Source organism: Piliocolobus tephrosceles, chromosome 3, assembly GCF_002776525.5.
Source record: "Piliocolobus tephrosceles isolate RC106 chromosome 3, ASM277652v3, whole genome shotgun sequence".
Lineage (NCBI taxonomy): Eukaryota > Metazoa > Chordata > Mammalia > Primates > Cercopithecidae > Piliocolobus > Piliocolobus tephrosceles.
Genome location: NC_045436.1, coordinates 73,333,614 through 73,352,809, shown reverse-complemented (window position 1 = coordinate 73,352,809; position 19,196 = coordinate 73,333,614). Strand labels below are relative to the sequence as shown.

At 33.5% G+C, this 19,196-nt stretch overlaps 1 protein-coding gene across 2 annotated transcripts in view; it reads right to left on the bottom strand.

The window, feature by feature from the left end:
- The window catches only part of GRID2 (glutamate ionotropic receptor delta type subunit 2), a 1,491,924-nt gene that overhangs the window by 275,422 nt on the left and 1,197,306 nt on the right, over window positions 1–19,196 (bottom strand). For both annotated transcript variants that reach the window (XM_023195441.3, XM_023195442.2), the window contains one exon: window positions 17,891–18,203. In XM_023195441.3, coding sequence (XP_023051209.1) covers window positions 17,891–18,203 — 313 coding nt within the window. The remainder of the gene's footprint in view (window positions 1–17,890; window positions 18,204–19,196) is intronic.

The window sequence follows — 19,196 nt, the reverse complement described above, 5'->3', positions numbered from 1 at the left end:
CATTGTTCAGTTCCCACCTATGAGTGAGAACATGCGGTGTTTGGTTTTCTGTTCTTGTGATAGTTTGCTGAGAATGATGGTTTCCAGCTGCATCCATGTCCCTACAAAGGACACAAACTCAACATATCTTAACTTCATGTTCTTGTGATAACTCAACAAGGGCACCTGTCATTTCTCTATTTTAACAGTAGTATATAAACTTCTAATTGAATCATAAGAAAATTCTAAGCACCTAGTATTGGAATTATAAATTGTTTTTATATTTTCTTTTTTAATTACTTAGGCAAATAACTTTTTACGTAATCTTACATATAATAGATTATATGCTAGTGAACAGCTATTTCAATGTACAAATTGTACATGCAAACAAAATGGTGAGTTACTTTTTTGCTTTCCTTTTGCCTAAAGGCATTCATTCACCCTGCTTCTCTGCATAAATTTATTGAAAATAGAAAAAAAATATGTATTTGCTGCTTTTTCCAAGTTTCACAGACTTAAAATTTTTTTCTATGCACATATGGCAATACATAAGAGATTCTTACAATATTTGAAAATTCAAGCTGCTATTCAAAAAATAGACATCTCAGGTAGTTTTAATGTGAAGATATTAACTGAGGAAGCAATATGAATTAGTTATAGCCTTCTTGCATTACGTGGTATCATTTTATACCTTTATAAACACCAACAATACACATATAAAGGTTTGAGCTAAATTTCAGTCTGCCTTTTGTCTGTGTTTTTAACATTTACATTATCAGTAACAAATTTCAAACATTTTTGTTCAAATGATTTAGGTAATTTTTAAGGTGTGCAGAGTTCTCATGTTTTATGTCCAAGTAGTTTCAACTGTTTGAATATATTTAAGCTTCTTCTCAATATCTAGTGGGATTCAGTAATATAAAGCTGAATTTTACATTATTTTAATTTACTATTACTTTTCTAAATAAATATTTTTAAAGTCTATTAAAACTTACGTGATTTTAATTGTTGAAATGTAAAAATATGAAGTATGGTGCAATGTTTGGCTGAAAGTATCATGTCTTAGATGTATACATATCATTTAACTCAGAAGCTACATACCTAGGATAGTTCCTTCAGAAAATGACCACGGATGTGCACAAAGATTGAACCACTAGAATGATTATTTATAATTGTATCAACATGTAATAATAAGAAAGTTGGCAAAGAAATTATATTTATGTATACACATACATACAAATAATACAGTCTTATATAGACAATAAATAATGCTACGGAAAAAATAGCTAAAGAAAAAAATAGTTGTCAAGGATGTACTAGTAATTTAATTTTAACACCATTATGTGCAGTATGAAACCACTGTTGCATACATATTAATATATTTACGGTTTTTTGACACCCCTTCAGGCACTAAGTCCTGTCGTGTGTGTTTCTGCTTTATTCTCTTTTCTATTCCTTCTGCCGTTTTTGTGGTGGTAGTCGTGGTGGTTGATTTTCCAGCTTTGCATTCCTTCAGCTATTCTGCTTCGACAGTCTCATAACCTTCAAATCATGCTTCATACTGTCTCCAAACAACCCAGTTTTAAAATATACATTTTATTGGGCCAGTTTTATGATGAAACATCTTTAATGAATATCTATCTTCTGTAACATAAAGTCGATTTTCTTTGTGTTTTACCTGAGCATCTCTGTAATCTGGCCCGTAACATTTTCTCTGGTCTTATCTCCAACCTTTGTTCCATTCATATGCAAAAATGGCATCCTCACAGTGTTTACCATCTTAAACTTTGAAATGTCTGGAATACTCCCTTTCCTCATTTTTATCTGATAAGTTTATTTTTTAAACTCAGGATAAATAAGGAGAATATCTACCACATTGACCATTTAGCTATGTGAATGAAATGCTCTTATTGTTGCTTTAAATAAAGGAATTATATACTCAGTAGTATTTCATATTTTTAATGTATATGGATAAAGTCTAATCTAACATTTCTTTAATTGTGGTTAAAAGTTATACCCTGAGAGATCATTTGCTGATAAAATTTTAACTTTTTTTTGAGATGGAGTGTCATTCTTGTTGCCCAGGTTGGAGTGCAATGAATGGCGTGATCTCGACTCACTGAAACCTCTGACTTCTGGGGTCAATGATTCTCCTGCCTCAGCTGGGATTACAGGCATGCACCACCATGTCCGGCTAATTTTTTATTTTTAGTAGAGATGGGGTTTCTCCATGTTGGTCAGGCTGATCTTGAACTCCCGACCTCAGGTGATCTGCCCTCCTCAGCCTCCCAGCACTTTGGGAGGCCAGCACACTTATAATCCCAGCACTTTGGGAGGCCAAGGCAGGCAGATCACCTGAGGTCAGGAGTTCGAGACCAGCCTGACCAACATTGAGAAACCCCATCTCTACTAAAAATACAAAAATTAGCTGGCGTGGTGGCACGTGCCTGTAATCCCAGCTACTTTGGAGGCTAAGGAAGGAGAATCGCTTGAACCCAGAAGGCGGAGGTCGTAGTGAGCCGAGATTGCGTCATTGCACTCCAGCCTGGGCAACAAGAGTGAAACTCTGTCTCAAAAAAAAAAAAAAAAAAATTGAATAAAGTAATGAATAAGGAATATGTCTTAAACTTGAAAAATATGTATAATCTTGAGAATAGTTTCAAGCTAAAATTTCCACATTTCTCTGTGTAAAGGGTAAATTTTCTAGCAAACACATCTTGATAACCAATTACACACCAAATCAAAGATGAAAAGTACTAGATCAGCCAGTTGGGACTTCTGTAAGCTTCATTTGAGTCTTCAAATCCCTCAGACCTGTTAGAGAATTTGCACCATCACTTTTGTTTTTGGTAATTTAGTCAACTAAAAACTGAGGGATAAAAATAGAAAGTGAGTTATGGAATGTAACAGTTTCTGAAATGCTTATCTTATGAAGAGACAGTTTAAGAATTGAAAGATAATGGGTTTTCTCCCCGTTACAGCCTATCTATAAGCAGCAGCATAGCCTCTGTTACTTTCAGAGGAAATTATCAAAATATCATCTGCACAGAAGCAAACGAAGGAAAGAAAAGAGTTTTCATAACAAAGTTTTATCTGTGAGGTTTGTTACATTTTATTTCACTAATGCCAGATGCTCCCATTTAAAAATTAAATCTATATTTTAATAAAGGAGAATATCTTTATTCCACTAGGCTTTTCTCATTCCCTCACTTCCTTTGAATTCCCTGATTTCAAATATTTTTAATTATATTGCTAAAAGATTTGTAAAATAGAGTAGACAAAAACGCACATCTAACATTGTGTTACTTGTTTGCTTTAATATCACTAAGAATGAGTCACATTTTACAATATCATAAAAGAAAATATAAAAATGTACTATTTTATATGAAAATGGCTCTTAAGACTGTTTAGCTAATACTTAAAATTTAAAAATAAATTAATAAGAATATAGCTTGTAGATGTTTGTTTTTGAAATCATACACTTTTGCTTACTTTCTGCCGTCTGTGCATTGCACAATATTTGTTTTTAACTTTGTTAATTAGTGTTAGAAAGTTTATGAAACTACACGAAAACCCAGGGAGAGATAGTCCCCTAAAGGAGAAATAAGATATATGTATGCATATACACACACGAATGTAATATGTTAAGTTACAAACTCACAACACATCATGATAATATTCATTTGGTAAACGGAATTATCTACACCTTAGATATAAACTAGTGCAATTGTTCATAATTTTCTTAGTTGATAAGCTCCCTCAATTTAATGATAGTCTCAGGTAGTCACAGATTTGAGGATTAAATTGCATTGCTGTCAAGTCTTGGAGTGAAACAAGTAAGCATAGCCAGCTTACAAGTTTGACCTCTGCAATTATTGTTCATTTCCTAAGTTTCCCGGGTGTAAATGCATGTTAAATTGCCTTTTAGTGCTGGGAATGACTTTTACTTAGCCAAATTACTCTTTTTTGGTTCATCAGTTAAATATGTACTGTATATAATTTAGTAGCAAGGAAGTTACTCATTCCAACTTCAAAGTGTCCATCCTGGACACTGTATGTGACCAGATTCAATATCTTACACTATTATAAAAATGTGTTTGTGTTACTAAACTAGGCTTTTATATGCTTATCCTTTTTAATGAATTATTCAGGTCATCAAATATAATTTTCAACTTGCTTAACCTAATTTAAGTGAGCATTTGTAGAATGTCACTTGGGTCAATAACAGCTCAGAAGAAAAAAATTAAAAATCAATGAACATCAGAGTGAACATTTTAATTTTCACTTTTTAACCTAAACCTTTTCCTGTATTTAGAAGATTGAATATTAAAGACCCATTTAAGGATATTTAGTTTTTCAGAAGTGTCACTAATCTATACAACTATTTGCAATAACTACAGGGGGCCAGTTGCACTATTTCCTGTGTCAACAGAAGATCTGACCTTGTTTTCTCGATAGCTTAGAGATTAGGTGCAGCCCCAATGGAAGAATTGTACATCATTTTCAAAGGAAGGTTTTCTGAAGGATAATGCTGAGTTTACCGATTCTTACTGTGGTTGAAGCTAGTGTCTATTTAATCTTTTACTCCAGATGGCCTTTTGTGACCAAATGACTGCAAATTTAAAAATCAAGAAATTTTTAAATGGAAAGAGCTGGCCTTGGTAAGGAAGATTGGAGATAGAAGGTTATTCTTCTTTTTTTTTTTTTTCTGTGAGTGAAACAAAAGAATGTACTGCTATTATGAATGTTAGCAGATTTTAAGATCTTTATGGATAAATAGAAGGTATATATACATTTTAAATAAATAAAAATAATAAATGCAGTCAATTTAATTTCTTTTCAGGAAGAATTTTCTAAAGAGAAAGCCTCGTTTAATTCTACTCTGAAAGGCATTATTAGTAGATTGATTTGATGTAGCAAAGAATTTTTTACCATATATACATATGTATATTTCTTACCAAATATATTTCAAGTAAACAGGTAAACTAATTTTGGGAATTTGCATTTATTCTTCCCAGAAAGAAAGTAGGCTGATTGAGAAGAAAAAAATAAACTGAAAATGCCTGCACTTTTGCTTTCTCTCTGTACCTTCTCTACCAAAAGGACCAGGGAAGATTTCTCAGAAAAGAATGGTCTTCTTCAGGAGTCATCACTACAAATACAGCTGGGAATGAGACGTATCTCTTGATTTACTTGTTAACATGTGTTCCAAAATGGCTAACCACATGTGCCTGATCTGCAGAGTAGGAAATATTGTGGCTGGATCTTGGAGGTAAAGTTTTTAAAATGTACAATGACTGGGTGTATTTTGCAACTAGCATATATCTACCTAAATAGGTGTACATTTGTATACCTATAAAATACAGTCATAACTCCTTTAGATACAAATTTATATTTTTGAAGCAAGTATTAAATCCTTAAATATGCCAGATGTGGAAAATAGAATAGGTCTAGAAAAGTTTGTCAATGCCTTCCATTACAATTACATATTTGTGTAAATGTTTGTCCTGTCACTTCTCTTCTTAAAGCACTCCATAATTCTCCATTCCTCTCAGAGTAAATGGGAAAGTCTACAAAGGTCAATCTCATCTGAACTCATGGACCTCTCTGACCTCACCTCCTACTAAACTATCCTTCTGGCCTCTTCAAGCAGAAACTTTGCATCTTACACTTCCTTATACCTTATCATCTTTCCTCCAGATATCTATCTATAAAGCGTATTCCTTCCTATCCTTCAGGATTTTGTTCAATATCAAAGTCTCAAAGAGGCTTACTGCAACAAATTGAAAATTGTTAACAGTTCCATACATACTTCCAATTCTCCTCACTCTGAACTACTCTTTCTATAGCATTTGAGTTCTGATATATGTAGTTTATTTATTTGTCATGGCTATTATTTGTTATCAGTCTCCCTCTACTAGAAGATGAGCTCCATGAAGGCACGAATATATATGTGTTTTTCTCACAAATATAGCCCCAACAGCCTGAATAGTGCCTGGCACATTACATACACTAAGTGTTGAATGATCTTTAATTTAGACCCAAAACACTTAGTTCTAAGATATATAATATATGCTTAATGTGAAAAAATGCTTTTCTCAATTTATGAAACTAAGTAAAATTTGTTCAAATGACTGAAGGGATATGTATCACATAGGAATTCAGACAAATATTTTGGGGCTCTTATATATTCATTAAGATGTCTGATGAGTTTAGAAGAAATGATGCAATATGATTCTATAAGTACAAACTTGTTTTCTCAGCAGAATAAACTGGTCTTCTGGAAAGGTAACAAAGACATTTCACTTATTTCAAAATATGACGATGCACGCATGACAAGTTTAACACTTCCTTTGTTTAAGACAGCATTAAATAAAGGAAGTTTATTTCCAGCGTAAAAATTAGTGTAGTTAATTAAGAGAAAATGTCAATAGAACTTAACAGTGTCACAGGATAATGGTTCCTGCTGCTAGATATATGTCAAGAGAAAGATAAATAAGATAGAGTGATTTATTAAGCAGTGCAACACTGCAGGCAATGCATTTCTAGAGGATTATAGCACTCCTTGGGTGGTGATGTAAGGCAGAGGACTAAAGGCTAAGTGGACTTAACCCTTTAATCAGTACAACAATAACACAGAAGCATGGTACTTGTGGACAGTCCCTGCTGATATAGCAAAATTACTTTTATATTTAGAAGAGACTATAATGGTATCAAAGAGGATCTAAGTTAGAACAGAATGCCATCAACAGTTCCTTATAGCTTTGTACATAATTATGTGAAGAAGTCATACTATTTTAAAATTTAAAAGCCAACAAGGCTTGAATCACCTTTATATGAAATACAGACTTCTTAAAAATTATTTTAGGCAAAAATTGGTTGCTGATTTAGGAACTTGGTCATTGTTCTCAGCAAAATCAGTATTAAAACAATATTTGGAAAAAACTTCTAAAGATAGTTTTCCTTTTAAATAATTTTAATAGTATAAATTAATTTATTTTCAGATTGTTTATATTAATTAAATAATGTCAAAGATGGTTTAAATCCAGAACCAACTTTTGCAATCTGGCATGGCATGTTCCTCGCTTCAAACTGAACTCAGAATACTATCATGAACTTTGATTTTTCTCAAAGTCACAAAATTCACTTTTTATTGAGAATTTGTTTTCAGATCTGGCGTGGTACATTTTAGTGTTGCAATAACACAAAATTGTGGGAATAGATACTTAAGACGCTTTATAACTTTCTTATATGTTAAACTGTATTTCATAGGTATTTACAATACGTATTACATTTAAGTTTACAATGAAACCAGAGTTCAGTAATTCTGTTAAGCTTAACGGCTTTCTTTGAATCCATATTTAATGTAGGTTATGTTTATATATAATTGACAAGATTGTTTTTAGTTTTATTAACATATTAAACTATCAAATAGTTATTAACATACTTTAAAATTATAAAACATTTTAGTTTTTAATATTGATACTGATGTAGGAGGTGGGATTCAACTCCAGAGGCAGAGCTCAGACACTGAACCAGATTGAGGACTGGCTAAAACAGGGCCAGGGCAGAAGCAGCTTATAATCAGACATGCCCACCAGCCTGTCAAGTCAATTTGCCATCGCCATGGCGACACTCAGGAATTACCGCCCCTTTCCATGTAATGACCCAATGATCCAAAAGTTACTACCCCTTCCCTAGAAATTTCTGCATGAACTCTCCCCTAATCTACATGCAACTAAAAGTGGGTTATAAATATGACTGCAAAACTGCCCTGAGTTGCTACTCTTTGCCCAGAGGGTAGCCTTGCTCTACAGCGGCAGTGATAGAGCTGTAACAACACTGCCTCTTCAATAAAGCAGTTTTCTTCTACCTCTGTCTTGCCCTTGAATTCTTTCCTGAGCAAAACCAAGAACCCAGCAGGCTAAGCTCCACTTTGGGGCTTGCCTGCCCTGCATCAATACTATGAGAACACCAAAATTAAAAAAGAAATATCATCATCATCATCATCATCATCATTTTAACTGGAAAAAGCCCATATAGTTTCAGACTGCTATCAGTGGCGGTTTGTGAACATTGCTTAGTTTAGAATAATTAGCCTTCCTGTAATGTTTATGCTTAATATTGTGCTATTTTAGTTGCAAACCTCAAGATATAATTCCCAAAACAAATCCCTAAGTGTACTGTTTTTATAGGATATTAATCCCCCCAAAATCTAAGTCTTTATGAGACCCAAAGGATTTACTATATAAATTGCAAACATCTTGAATCACAACTTATAATTCCACTCAATTTGGGTTCATTAATTTGTATTCCTGGCTATAGTCTATTATAAAAATACGTAGTAATGACATGCTTAAACAGGGAAAAATGTTTTTGTAGTTTTTCATATTTGCTTGAATGACATAAAGTTATTTTGAGTTTATTAGCATATGGTTTTTACTATAAACATTTTCATTAGCTAAACAAGTTTTCCTAATACATTTCCTTATGCTTGATCACACTATGCTTTTTTAAACTAATGCTTATTTTCTGGAAGTAAATGGTGAATATAGAAGGATTAAACAATATGGTTGATTCTATCTCTTGCTGTGGCCTTCAGAAACAGTGAGGAAATAACTACAATGTTCTGTGCCTATTTTATGTTATGAATACAGTTCTAATAGTGTTATATCCATAAGTTATTTTAATTTTCTCTAACACCTGATGAAGTCAGTAATTATTATCTGGGGAACTGAATCACCTAGAGGTTAAAAAACTTGTCAAATATATAGCTAGTAAGTGGTATAAAACAGGATTGTAAACTGAGCTGTCTCTCAAGGAAACACAAAGACATGAAAATAGTAATTTAATTAGATGTTTATGTTACTGAATCATACACTTTTATAAACTAAAATTTTAAATAATCCGACACTCTATTGAAGCAAAGATCAAGTGAGTTATTTGAACAATTTGTTTCTTCCTTTGTGACTAGGTAAAAAATTGGTTCATGGTCTGTGTTCCATTCTTTCAGTAACACAACTTAGTATGTATTTCACCCAGTTGCAGTGTGCTAAATAGCAGGATATCTGTGAATTCCACGCTCGTGGTGTCTTGTGTTTTCTTAGCATGATAATTGTGATTTTATGATGGAGTTGCATGCTTCCTAGTTTGTGTCACTTGTATATTCTAAGCTCCATGAAAACAGCCATCATGCTTATTCACCTCTGTGACTAGTTAAATAATTCTTGTTTAATATCCAAGTTGGTGTTTACTAGGGAATGAAGAATTTAAAATAGTAAAGGCAGAAGATATACTTTTAGGACGTGCTAAAGTAGAGCTTAAACAGTGGATATAAACACTAACTGCTAGAAAACAACTGAAGCAGATAGAATAAACTGTGTAGTGATCCCAAATGGATTGTTAATTTGGAGTCTAAGATACAGAGCTGTAAATATAAAGAGACTCTATAAATTTGGGGTGCAGTCAAAATCAAAGAACAATTTTATGTGTCTACAGTGCATTGGTGGGTCATGCATTTATCTTTTCTAAAATTTTGACACAAAAAAGTTGCCATAAAAATGTAGTTCACTAGCAAGTGACATTGATATATATAATGAGGTACATAATGTGTATTTATACTTCTCTATTACACATTGAAATTTTTCTGCTTTATAATTGTGAAAAACAATCAAGAAAAGTTTGTACCACTTTCAAGGGTATTTAACAAAATGTCGTAAGGACTTTATGACCAATAATTTTTTAAAGTTGACAATGGAAATTTTAAATATACTATCATGTCCATGATAGTTGGGTTATAAGGATGCATTTTAGAGATAGGCTAAATGCTAAGAGTCTTAATTTTCAAAACATGTTGACTTTGTTCATATACAAAGGGGAAATGGATTCAGGTTTGGGATTCTGTTTGAAAAACAGAAACTGAATTTTCAAATTTATATTTGAAATACTTTAAATGATGTTCTGTACCACCACCTGCTGTCCCTTGAGCCCAAAACTTTAACTTAGAGCAATGCTAAATCAGCTCTAGGATAAATTTATGTTGGGGATGTTTGTTCCCATTTTTATTACTTAAGCTGAAGGAAACTGTAATATCGTACTGTAAACCACTGAGTTCAACTCAAATGTCAGATACTACTGTTTTAAAGAATCTATAGCACCTGCTTGTTCTATCATTTAAATTTAGATTTAAAAATAGTTTCTCAAAATCACCCTTCAATTTTTTAGTGTCTCTTAGGAAACAGCTTCTTTGTTTTGTTAAATACTAAAATAGTACTTTTAATTATGGAACATACTCACAGGTAGTTTAAAGGAGTCAAAGATAATGTTGATTGTACTAGTTCTTGTTTTATAAGCAGAAATATGATTTTTGCCTCATGTTCTTTGATTTATTTTAACTCTTCAAAAGCCCAGTTGAACATGAGAAAGGATTTTCTGACTCAGGTCATGAGGAGTTTGTATCAAGCTAAATAATTTTCAAGGCCATATAGTATGCATATAGTTCATAGCATAATTGCTTAGGAGTTCATCACAGTTCATTGGGAAGGTAAACCAATGCATTCACAGCTTAAAATCATGGCACTGTTTTCCAGTAAACAAATTACTGTTGACTATTGGTAGAATTTGAACATTCACTTTCAGCATGAAAGTTCAACTTTTTTTATTAGTTGTGAAGAAGTGTGTGATAAAAAGAAAGAAAATGGGCACCTTGTCATATTTTAAATCAGCATGGGGAAATTCTCAGGTGGATGTGACAGCACTCAGAATGCATTGTGGTCCCTTTATTAAGGACTGCCAATCACAATTAACAAGAGATGTTGTTTAAGCCTAAATAAAAATTATGGAGAGCCATTTTAATTTAATACCTGTAAGAACAGAATGCAGAAAAAAAACCTGTCTTTGTAGTCGAGTTAACCTGTCACGAGGAATTACTCTCATTTTTCCTCTGTTCACAAGGGTCAGTAAACCACAGAGCTAGTTAATGTCATTTTTGTTATATTCAAATTGAATGTGAAATATTAGATAACAATATAAAGAAATGGCTTTAGCTACTGCATTCCAAGGCTTGAATCCTTTGCTAGTTTGTAAATAGGACATTGGTAAATTTCATATATTTGATATCTACACTACTAAAATTGATGTCTTTTTGAGTTATTCTTCTACGCAAAGTTTTAAAGAGATGGTCTCTCAACAATCTCTTCTGTTGCCCAATTCAATAGAAAAGAATGTCTGACTCTTCTTTTTGTGGATATGAGAAAGTTATATTCTGTATAATAGTGTGATCCATCTGACAGTAGGAAGAACTCTTTATTTTCTTCCAAAAATTGTCCTGGGATTTCAAAATCAGTGGGTTATCTTTTATGTTAACTCTTGTGCAACAGCATCAAATTATTTTCAGTATTTCTAACACTCCTAAAGGCCCGCTTTCTACTCATCACTAGCATCTGTGGAGCTATTTGAAGTTTAAGAAAACTACCAAAGGAATTTTCCTTCTTTATTCTTTTCAATAATTCTGGCTGCTCCTCTCATCAGAAATGGCTTATTTTGATCTCAATTTGGTTAAAATCCATTGGTGTGATGTTGAACACTCCTGCAAGGACTATGTCTTTCTTATTTAGGGTCCTACTCAAAGCATATAGGCCAGGCATGGCACACAGCATACTCAAGAAATATTTATTAAACCCTAGTTAAGAGTTATTCCTTATTTTCCTTTTGCTACTCATGTTCCTGACACATTGTTGGTGCTTAATAAATACTTGCTGCTAAATAAACATATATGTAGTTGCTTCAAATATTTTACATGACTAGAAATATTTCTGTTTCCCATAATCGGACACAAACATCTGAAGATAACTCTAAAATTTCCCTTTGCATGTAAACAGAAAGCAAATTACAAACAACTATTTTTGCGAAGAAGTCAATGATGTCCTCTGGAGCCCAGATGATAGAAAGAGTCACTGCCAATAAACTAAACATAAGAGACTTCTAAAAATCAAATCCAATTTCCTTTAAGAATATTAATTGCAAGGAGATGTATGTAGACATGGAGATAAGGGAGGACATAAAATGACAACAAAACTTGTATAAAATTGGTCTCTCATTCATGCATTTTACAACCTAATTCACAAGCTCTTAATGTACCCGTGAAACAGATGTACTGAGTTTGTCTCTATAATGGACCATACTGCTTTTGCACAGTTGGATTCCCTGAAGTATTTTTCCGGAATACTTTGAAGTTACAGATTTTTTAAAATGTCAGGATTAATAAACAACTCACATATATTTAACATTTTTCTGCTTTTAGCTGTCCCTGAACTCTTTTTTAGAAATCTGTCTGATAACACATGAAATTCCTCTTTATCCCTATTCAATCTGGTATAGTGGCTCAATGAAGACTGCAATTCTGAAATAACAGCTGTACTTCCTCTTAAAAGACTGTATTTTTATTGGAAATTGTCACCAGTTCCAACTCAGTTGCCTATACATGGACATTGTCATTGATTCTCTTTTTCATAGAGTTTATAAAGCCTTTTCTTAATTTATTTTTAATCAGAGCATAAAGATGCTTTCAGTATCTTTTAATGAATTCACCTTTTCATTGTTAGCAAGTGGAAGAATAGCAGCTTTTCAAAGATGAAGTAGCTAATCATATGCGATTCAGCATTATCTGTCATTATAATTTGTATAAATGTACAATCAACCTACAGGCTGTGCAACTCATTTAAGGGAGCAGTGGGATAGAAAGGTATTTAACATATTTATAATTTTTGTTATCTGTTGCATGTTTATAGAACTAGAAAAGCATGCTAACCATATGGGTAATTCTATTTATCTTTTTTTCTTGGGTGTGCTCCAAAACTTATTGAAATTTGGTCACTTGGAGGAAGAATTCAGAAAGCCAAAAACATTCAGAAAGAATTCATAAGCATGTCAACATCTTCAAAAAAGGCATCAACTAAGATGCCGCCTTACTTATAAACTTCTCCTCTTAGTTTTTTACAACAACTCAGTGGGGACATTACAAATAAATTTCTTTTTGGTTTAGTGAGTTTTAAGTCATTTGCGGACAATTTTAGTATTTTGTTTGAGACTGTAATTTAATAAAATATTGCAGTTAACCTCCATGTTTTATTTAGTTAAGTACTTAGCATCCATTCTTTTAATTTATCAATATGAATTTATTCAATGCCTAACATGTACAAGGCACTTAACTATAAGCAAAGAGACTACACAGATTAAATAGTACACTATCCTATATTCAAAGGATTCAGGTGGAGACATGTTTAAAAGAAGGAATTATACTATGGTTGATAAGTACTATGATAAATACATCTTGAGGAGTATAGGAGATGGTTCTCAATCCCAGGAAAGACTTCTTGAAAGTAGAGAAATAAAAGAAAAAATTAGAGGATGAATAGGAACTTGCTGCATAAAGGCAGGGAGTGGGAGTAGAGTCTAATCAGGTTGGTAACAAAGGCACTCCAGGAATTGGAAAGAGCAGATGCAAGGTGAAGAGGTAGGAAAGAGTCTTGTCTTATGGTCAGGAACAAAAACCAGTTTGGAGTAACTGGGCAATTAAATGTGGGGCATGAATGGTAAGAGATGAGAACTGAGCATTGGACAGGAGTCAGGTGATGAAATATTGTTTATACTCTGAAGAACTCAGACTCTAAACTGCAGGCATTGGGAAGCCAAAAAAACATCTGAAGAATGGGAATTATGTGTTCATCTTTCCATGGCATGGATAACTTGGGTATATATGCAAACATGTGAATCGTATATTTGCAGGAGACAACACTGGAGAAGAAAGACTTATTATGAGACTCCTATAGTTCAGGTGAAAAATGAGGGAGCCTCAATCTAGGTGACAATCTAGGCTAATCTTTCTAGATGAGAAGAGATTTCCACTTCTAGAAATATTTAGTAGATAAAATTGACAGGACTTGATCATGGTTGGATATGCAAGATGAGAAAGAGAAAGAAATCAAAAGTTACTTTCAGAGTTTCTAACATGAGTCTGAATGGTTGGTGGTGGATCAGCTGGAATAGAGAATGTGAGAGGCTAAGAAGGTTCAAATTATAAAATGAATTCCATTTTTGGCATGTTCAAATTTATGGTGCCTCTGGTATAGTCAGAGAGTTGCCTAGGTAACAGTTGAATATACAAATCTGAAGTTCAAGAATAGATGATGTAGATCTGGGAGTCATCAGCGTACTGGCAGTTGTTGAAATCATGCACTGAAAAATTGAATAAATGGGAAGCAGTAAGATGAAAATAGAAGTTAATTATATCTAGCTATATCACCTCCTATTTCTGGTCAATGCTCATGTCTATCAACATCCTTGTCATCCTTCCTTATTTATTCACAACTTTGACACATGGATCAATTTCTTTTTCTCCAGTCTAATCCAAATCATCATTACAGATAGTTCACCTAACCCTTTTATCTCTCAGTTCCTTAATCAGCTTTGAAGTCCTTCACCAACTCTTAACTTTTGGAATTTGTATTCACATACCTACAACTTGTTCTCTTCTATTACATTTCAAAAAAAAATTAGGCTTAGGTGTCCTATTCTATAAATACAGGCTCCAGACTCATTTATAATTATGTTTTCACTCTTTTCCTGTAATATTACTGAGACCTCTACTACTCTCTTCTACTACTAACAATTCTATCAATTTTTTTTGAGATGGAGTTTCACTCTTGTTGCCCCTCTTGTTGCCCCAGTTGGAGTGCAATGGTACGATGTCTGCTCACTGCAACTTCTGCCTCCTAGGTTCAAGCAATTCTCCAGCCTCAGCCTCCGGAGTAGCTGGGATTACAAGTGCCTGCCACTACATCTGGCTAAGTTTTTGTATTTTTAGTAGAGACAGTGTTTCACCATGTTGGCCAGGCTGGTCTCGAACTCCTGACCTCAGGTGATCCGCCTGCCTAGGCCTCCCAAAGTGCTGGCACACGCCACCATGCCAGGCCTACTCTATCAATTTCTACTCTTAGTTTTCATTACACTCACATTCTTGGTCCTTCTATTTATAGTTGTTCCATGTCCCCCACGACCTATTTCAATCATTATCTACATCAAAATGATCTAAAATAATTTGTCTTGTTATCCCTTTTTTACATATGCCTCTCTGCAGCTGAGTTTAATTCATTATGTTTTATTTATTTAGTAAACACTATGTGACACTTATTTAAGTTATATCTAAGAACTTCACAATTTTAACCATTCATTAATTCTCATAAAAACCCATGAGGTGGGTACATCCAGGATGTTTTCTGTAAGAGGAAGTCACACAATCACACAAGTTTATGACTCTCAACCTGGAACATAACATTCTTCTTTAATTGGCATGCTTTCTGTGGAGAAATCAACCTCCATACTGTGAGAAAGTCAAACTATCCCATGCAGAGTGACCTCATGGAGAGGCCCAAGTGGAGAAAAAGCTGAAGCCACTAGGCTGCAACCCACATTAACTACCAGATATGTGAGTGAAGTGAACAAGCCTTTGGATGATTTTAGCCTCTGGACTCTGAATTATCTAGCTGAAACCTCAGACATCATAGGGCAAGGACAAGCCTTTTTTGCTTCAATAATAAATTTATTGTTAAATCCAACAAGAACCTTTCAAGCCTTAATTTCATTTGATTCTTTGAAATGTTTAACACAGTCAACCAAATGTATACCACTAGCTGCTCTGATTTTCATTTGTGCATTTCTAGTCACTCCTTATGAGGCACCACTGAGTGCTCCTCTACCCATTCCTTTCTTTAGAGCTCTATCCTAGGCTTTGTGTGGGCCAGTGGTTCTCAATCAGGAATTTGCAATTAAGAGCAATTACTCTGTGTGATCTCATTCACTCCCATGTCTTCAAAATTTCCTACATTCCAGTATCTCCTAAATATATATTAAGTCCAGATGTCTCTTTTGTGCATCTGACAAGTATTTCAAACCACTAAGCACACATTAGTAATACACTTTTGAATGTTTCAGAGATAGCTCAAACTCAATGTGCAGCAGAATGAACGTATCATTTCTCCTGTCATATATGTTTTTTTCAGTTTTATTTTTTCAGTAAATGAGATCAACATCCAATATACATAATTTTCTATTCAAAAACCTAGGATAAAACTTTATCTCCTTTTTTTTCTTCAGCACTGACCCCACACCACTCTATAGCTAATCAAAACCTACGGATTCCATTTCATCAATACTCTCCTTTTGACTCCCAAAGCTACCTTACCTTTGAGCAAGCCACACCAACTCTTTGCTCAGTTATTACAATAGTCTTTTAATTTGTCTCACTTTTCACAATCTGTTCTTATTGTGAACACTTATCAATCTGTTCTCTACATTATAACTAGAACATTTCTAGAGTAAAATTTGAACCTGTATTTTCCTGTTTATTATCTTTAAATATCTGATCATTTCAAGGATCAGTTCAAACTCCTGATAACAACAAATGTAGCTTCAGCCTCATCTTTACTACTTCCTCTCTGCTTGGATTATCTTAATTTCTCTCTCACTTCTTGCTCTGAAATTCCATCCTAACCATTTATGTCTTTTTCTCCATTCACCTTCTTCAAGAAGCTCTTTCCATAGTTAACTCTGTCTCTCTATATAAAGTGTTACTTTTAAAAGCCTTCTCTGTGACATTAACATATATTAAGCTCTTCTACACCTATGTTCTCCTAACAGTCTATGCTTATCCTATCACAGAACTTTCTACCCACAATTGTAATCCCATGTTTATACATTTGTGTCTCATTAGACTTCTGTCGTGGCGCTATGATGGCAAAGACCCTCTTGCTCACCATCATACACTCAGTTCTTAGCAAAGTTCTACTTAGTGTGGATTAAATATTTACTGAGTTAATTATTAATGAATGAACTAAAAGTATGAAAAATATACAGTAACAGGTAAACTTAGAGCCCTGGATATGGAAAGGTAGAGGGAAAAGCATGCTTATAAAAGGTTTAAGGGCTAGATTAGAAGTGGGCAAGTGAGATGAAGGTTCTAGACTAATCTTTGATTAGTTAAATTAGAATAGAAAAATGAAGTTTAATGGAAGGTCCAACAGAAAACAGTAATAAAAAGTAAGATGTTATTCAGAGTTGTAAGTATTAGCACAAAAGTATAATGTCTCCATTGTAACAAACATCTCTCCTCTTCAATATATGTGTAGAGCTTGCAAGAGACTATCAATTTTCTTACTATTTCATTCTCTATGAGGCAAGTCTCAAGTAAGGAATGCAATAAATATCATTCTATTTTGAAACAGTGAGAGTCAAATAATTAATCAGACAAGTTTTAAGAGTTGGACAGACTGGATATTAAATAACAGAGCAATGACATTCTCTAGAAAATAGTGAAATTGTAAGTTAAATCACCAGTAAAGATTACATATCAAAGTGAAAGATAAAACATAAAATTTCTCATCAGTCTTAAATTAACTAAAGTCTTTTCAAAGCCAATGAATATTTTTAATGTGTGAAATAATGTCTCTGAACAAAGAACAAATCCTAACATTTCTTACAAATGTAAATAATTAAATAGTACCTTCTCTGGTAGTAAGTAGTTTCATCCTAGTAAGACTATTTCTCAGAAAGTCAGAGTTTGGAGAGAAAAATCGGATCTTGATGTTTTTTGTGAGCTTTACCTCTGACACTCACTTTTGCCTTTGTTGATGAAATTGAACTTGCATCAAAAGACAATGAACCATTATTGCTGGAAACCTGGTGTGTCTGAGATCCACTAGGAGGGAGCAGGAAATGTTCTTTTCTGAGCATTGCTGTGAGGACCCTTTAGAACACTTATTGATGTCAGATACAGAACCTTATTAACTAAATACATGGCATTAGAAACATCACATTCTATTTTCTTTTAATACTAGAATGTAGTTTTGCTCCTTACCTTGTTGTACAAAAGATCCATACACAAACCACATGGAGTTGTAGAGAGTAGTAGACGTCATTGATCCCATTTGTAACCGTGGGGGATTAAGCCAGTTCAAGAGGTAGACCAGTAGACCCACCAGAAGGACTGTGCCAGCAATGCAAGCCCATAGAGAGAGATCGAATGGTGCAAGACAGGCAAACATATCCACTGTCTTTTCAGCCCTTCGAAGTAGTACCCCCACTGAGTAGTCCATGTAACGTGTTGTAAAGTCCACCACATTCTCACGATCAGGAGTGATGGTTAAAGCAGAAATCCCTATGTCGGCTCTCTGAGAAATTGAAAGAGAAAGGAATACATTAACAATGTGAAAAACAATTTCATTTGTGCCACTTCAGCTTGCCTCGAGGAAAAAAAACAGAGGCCTCAGGCAATATAAATCTTTTTATATAAACTGAAAAACACTGCAAAGACTTCTTACGGAAGAGCCACGTGTAAATTTTGAATTTCTTACTGAAAATCTTGCCCCATCAGAGTCAGACAAATTACCTTGTTCATATTATCAACACATGTAAAATCAGTGAAGAATATTTCAGACACAGATTACACAGGGAGAAAATCGTCTTTTTTTCCTGGGTTATTTTTATCAAAGTCATCATTAATAGTAAAGGAAAAGCTTATACTGGAGAATCCTTTCTAGGAACATGTCCCAAGATATTCAACATGTTTTTAACATGTAAATTATTAGGTGGATTATTTAGAAACTTCAACATGGCATTTTACCATTGGTTTATATTTCTCAGCATAGAAATTTATATTATTGGGCTCTAAACAGATTTGTTAGTTTTTACAGCACTAAGTTGTCTATGCCAAAGATCACTAACATGATTGTATGGCATAAACTTCAGAAATATTTTAATGAACAATTAATGATTAAAAAATAATAATTCTTGGAGTAATAATCCCTTTTTAAATGTGTCTTCTTAGATTCTCAGTGATAGCACTAAAATTTACTATTTTACTTATTTAAAATATAACAGAATCTCAGTACAGCAGAGGGTAGATGACTTTACATTTAAATTGCATAATATGATAATACATATCTAAATATCTAAAAGATGTATCTTGTTTGAAGTAATGATCTTCAGCTGTGATCAAAGCTGCAGGATGTCCCTTCCAGACAAACACAAACACTAGTAAATTATTTTTTAAACATTTTCTCGTTATTTTCTTTCTAATTGTTTCATGAAAGAAGATAAAACTTGTTTTATGGCTTTTGGGGACAAAAACCAAGAAAGACACGAAAAGTAACATGCCCAGTAGA